The sequence below is a fragment of the Centruroides sculpturatus genome, unplaced genomic scaffold, assembly GCF_000671375.1.
Source record: "Centruroides sculpturatus isolate CEXI.00-Female unplaced genomic scaffold, Cexi_2.0 scaffold2487, whole genome shotgun sequence".
Taxonomy (NCBI): domain Eukaryota; kingdom Metazoa; phylum Arthropoda; class Arachnida; order Scorpiones; family Buthidae; genus Centruroides; species Centruroides sculpturatus.
The window spans coordinates 1316-6500 of NW_019386823.1; the positions used below are offsets into that span (position 1 = coordinate 1316).

At 28.2% G+C, this 5185-nt stretch overlaps 1 protein-coding gene across 1 annotated transcript; it reads left to right on the forward strand.

Moving 5' to 3' along the window:
• Positions 1-3834: 3834 nt before the first annotated feature.
• LOC111615814 (steroid hormone receptor ERR1-like) lies at positions 3835-4673 on the forward strand. The gene is made up of 2 exons (XM_023357249.1): positions 3835-4199; positions 4411-4673. The coding sequence occupies exons 1-2, from the start codon at positions 3990-3992 to the stop codon at positions 4669-4671; spliced, it is 471 nt and encodes a 156-aa protein (XP_023213017.1). The 5' UTR covers positions 3835-3989; the 3' UTR covers positions 4672-4673.
• Positions 4674-5185: the final 512 nt, after the last annotated feature.

The window sequence follows — 5185 nt, forward strand, 5'->3', positions numbered from 1 at the left end:
GTTCTGTATTTTATTTATTAATGCATTTTTAATAATATATGGTTAATAAGAATCTATTTTAAGCTTACAAACAAATAAATTTTAGTTTTTAATAGAGTACAGAAAAAAGTAATCTAAATTTACGAATGCATGTACTGTACTGTAAATACAGTACATACTTGTAAATGTGTATATTTTAATATGATTTTATGTGCTTTAAACGCTTTTCTAGTGATATTACGACTTCAATATTTGTGGCGGACGGACGTAAAGTCGAATAAAATGATTTAAACTTGATTTTTATTTTTTCGTATACTTTTTTGACAAACGACGTATAATCGGGAACGACGTAACTCGAAACGACGTAAGTCGAGGTATACCTGTATAACAAATATTTGTATACAAGGTAAAAAATAATCATTGATATTAAGTTGTTCTTATCTAGATATAATAGTTTAATAGTTTTTTCAGGATAATTAGTATTAACTTCTAAAAAAAAATTGTTTTTAGAAGTTGAAATTTTCATTTAATATATTAGTTTGAATCTTTTTTCATATTTTATTATTTTATGAAAAATGATTATTTCCTTATGTTATAGAAATAATATACAGCTATTACTCCACTTTATGAAAGTTTTGCTTTACACCACTTTGCTTTTAGTATCCTATATTAATATGTATTTTCATTAACTGAAAAAAATTCAGAGTGTATTATTGCTTTTATGAAAAAAAGCATAGTGTTTAGCATTTGTTTTGTAATGAGCTTTAAAACAGCTCACTACAAAACAAATGCTAAACACTTTTTGTATTGTGTGCCCTGAGCAGAGAGAGGCATCTCCTAGCTTCTTACTAGGAACTACATTCAGTGTCAAGTAGCCATAGCTTTGAACTGTGTGAGCATCTGTGCTCTCTCTAGGCTGATTTATTTTGTGCATCCATTAGCAAAATGTGTCATAAGGTACAAAAGCCTAAGATAACTCTTAAGGGTGTTACACTTAGCATAAATTAGGACTTAATTAAGCATTTCAATCATGGTGAATGAATTAAATACTTTGTGCATCCATTGAAGTTACCTGCACCTACCATTCATACTATTTGCATGAAGAGAGAAAGAATCTTGAAAGCTGTCAAAATTTTTATTGGTTCTGCTAGTAGCAAAGTGGTCTCTTTTAGTTAGGATTCGGTTATGGATTAAAATGGAACACCTACTGCTTGAGTAGATTGATGAGTATAGAAAGATAATGTTCCATTAATTTATCTTTACTTAAGAAGAAATCAGTCATTATTACGAAAGCGAAATTTAAAGATAGCCATAGATAGTTTGATCAGTTTTTGAGACAAATGCAGTTTCATAGCTTGAAGATTACTTACTAGAGAGAGTTCTGGTGTAGTTTTACTAACTATACTACTTACATTTCTATTTCGTAGGTAGTGTATTTATCATATCATTCCTCCTTTTACAATAGGTTAGTATTATAATTATTTTAGGTTGCATTATTTGGTATAATTTAGTTAGTTAATTTTGAGTCTGGGAATGCTCATTAATTTTTTCCTACACAAATTAATTCAGTGGTGGGTTTCAAATAATTTAACAACCAGTTTGCTGCACTAATGACCATTTTAATATTAAAAAATTTTTCATAAGTTTATGAGAGCCTTATAGTATTTTTCCACATAAATGTACCCTGCACGTTGAAAACTATACAAATAATAATTGATAAACCTATTATGGACTTTAAAAAAAAGGCCCTTATGCCCACAGGACAAAGAGCAAAAAGAAAAAAGACATATTAATTGTTGCCCATTAAACCAACATGGAAAAATTTTTTCATTTTCCATATATCTTGAAAGGATTTTTAATAAAATTAAGAAGCTGCTTTGTGTTTTTTACTTTCTAGAAAGTTATTTTAAAAAATATGAATAAAATTCATTTAGCTTTGAACATCATATATATTTGAATTATTATTATTAGTATCTTTTGGTTTACAGATACTTTAAAAATAAAACTAAAAAATTCCTGAATCCCACTATTTTGCCAGAAACAGTGACATTTCCACTCTTGGGAAATCTGAAATCTGGAAATTTCAGAAATCCTAATTGATATGCAAAATAATCCTAGAAGCATATTTATTATCCTGTATTTTGTGAGTCCAAAACATAGGCATTTGTGCTTAGAGCTAATCACTTTCACCTGTGAGTTGAGCAGAAAATGTCAGATGCTTAAAACTGTGACAGGTGATATGATAAGTGGTTGAAAATCATTCACAGTTGTGACAACACATTCTCACTCACATTTATTACTCTATTGTATAGTTTCTCTGTTTTGTTCTGTTCCAATCCACATTGAGTTGTTAAAAGATTGAGTTTTATACAAATGCAGACTTTGCATTAAATTCTTTAAATAAATATTACAATTTTAACTACTCCCTGTGGGTGCTGAGTAAATCTAGGGAGCAAAAAGAAGCAAGTGGGTGGCAGGGGGCTGCTGTAGGCAGAGTAACCATAGGTGAGGGTAGGGGTTACTGTTAACCTTTCCCTTTCCTCTGTTAAAACGGATAAGAAGAAATATTGTTTAATGGTTTCCAGATGTGGAGAACAATGTATAGTAAGTATGAAGTTCATACTTTTTTTAAGGTTTCCAAGCTTTTCTTATACAAGGGAAAATGGTTTAGGGGGTGTTGAGTATAAATTTATGGAACCAACAGGGTGGTGGCTTGAAAAAGTTTTGGAATTGCTGTTTTACACCATTTTGGCTTACATCAGGTTTCATAGGAACACGTTGCTTTTGGATATACCTGTATATGATTAATTGATTATATAATTTTTTTCTGTCTATAAATAATATAATATTTTTTATGACAGATGATAAAATTATCTATATATATAAAAATGAATGTATGTCTGTGTGTGTGTCCTATGTCCTTCATGCATTACCACACCGTTTATCCGATTGCCGTGAAACTTTGGGAAGTTGTTTAATATACTCTGGTGAAGGTTTGTGGCATAGTACGATTGCCATAAAACTTTGGAAAGTTTTTTTAATTTTTTAATACACTCCCGCGAAGTACATTTATCCTACGATAGATGGCGCGCGTTTACACGAGCATTCGCGCACAGTGTGTTAGATCGATTTCAAATTGTGAAGACCATTTCCCCCTTTCAAAAAATATCTCTATATATGCATTTGTTATTTACGATATTTGTAATAATTTTTGTTCAATCACTTTATTTCAACTTTTTTTATTGCTAATTATGTATTCGCTCGAACTTCTAAAACCTTAACTGTACCCCGAACAACAACCGAAGTTGTAGGAAGAAATTTGCGTATTTTACCAATCTAGGTATCCTCCCTTTTCCAAATTTTAATATCGACTCAAAATAATTTAAAAAGACAAATTACAATAAAACGGTTTATTATCCAACTATCAGAAATTTCACAACATGCCAAGGAAGAGAGGAAGGAGCAATTAAATAATTAAAATNTAACATCTGAATTAAATAATACATATATTTAATATCATCTGGAATAATAATAGTCAGGAATAATTAAAAATTTATACTACTCATATATGAATAATTTAAGTTCTGTAATACTTTATGGAGTGATTCATTTTTAATATATGATACTGACATTATAGCATAAGGATTAATTTACCGATCAACCAGAGTCTATTGTTATGTTGTCTAAGGTGTATTTTTACATGTTTCATATAAATTTTAAAAAATAATAATAATTTATCATCATTCAAAAGATAATTATTATAGTGAAATTTCTAATACTAAGTTATACATGTAATTTTCTTAAATGTAGGAAACTATCAACATTTAATTATAATTATTTTTTGTGATGGTTTGAGTCAAAAATTGTAGTGCATTAAGAGAAATTTGAACTTATTCATATTCATTAACTAAGTGTCGAAAATATTATTGGTTAAGTTATTTTTAAACTAAGAATTGAATATTTATATTTGTTTATAATTGTTGTGTATAAATTTTTTGTAGTACACTGTGATGGCAGGTTATAGCAGTGTGATTGTATCTCAGATTAAGACAGAAGATGGAAATGAAGCACAGAGTACCTGTTTATCAGTTTGTCCTCCATCACCTTGCATTTATCCTCCTTCCAACTCAGGATTATCAAATGGACAAACTGATTTTGGAACAGTTGAACCAGTTGGTAGTAGTAAACTACATTGTAGGTCACCTGAACAAATAACAATGGTAAATTTTTTAATAAATTATTCTTGTAAAGTATGATATAATGCTATAATTATGCAATCTCTAAAATAAATTGAAAATCATTTTTTAAACATATAAAAAAGTGACCTTTTTCATTCATAATTTAACATGGTAAATTTCTTACTTTTTTTTTTATATTTATGTTTTATTTGCTTGTTTCAAATATTTTATAACAAAGAATCATTTTTTAAAGGATCTTTATACAAGTGATACTGCAGAACAATCACCATCGCCCCCAATTAGTCCTGAAAGTCATCATCAAGATATGTTTTGTTCTAGTACCATACCTGGAGATGGCACAGGAAGTATGAATGTCAGTAATTCTGAAGGAAAAGCTGATTCTCCAAAGCGATTATGTCTAGTATGTGGTGATGTCGCATCAGGTTTCCATTATGGAGTTGCCTCATGTGAAGCATGCAAAGCTTTCTTTAAAAGAACTATTCAAGGTAGCTGAAATTTTGAATTATATTAAATTACTTATTACAATTTTAAAATTTTTAAAAATTTTAGAATTTTTTTTTTTTTTTTTTTTTTGTCTATTTTTCGTATTCATAGATTAAAGTAATGTTTCTGGTTATCTATTGGGAACAGCCGAGATATGAATTACTATTGCAGGCGCAACTAAAATTTCTAGAATTTGTATTAAAAGGAAAAATACAGAAAGCAAATATTGCCAAAATAAAGAAAAATTTAACACAAACACTCAAAAATAAAATGATTTGTAAACTTTTCTGCTGAATAACCACAATACATATATTCCAATAAATTTATACTTATTTTAATGTTTAACATAGATCAAATTTTAAAATATTATAAAATAATGCTGTTTTATTTTTAATTTATCGTATATAATATAATTTTACTACAAATGCTATATCACTCTTTAAAACATTGTTTTAAAAATATCATGATATTATTTTTGTATTTAATCCTATATATTATTTAAAATTTTAACAGGATTTATGAAA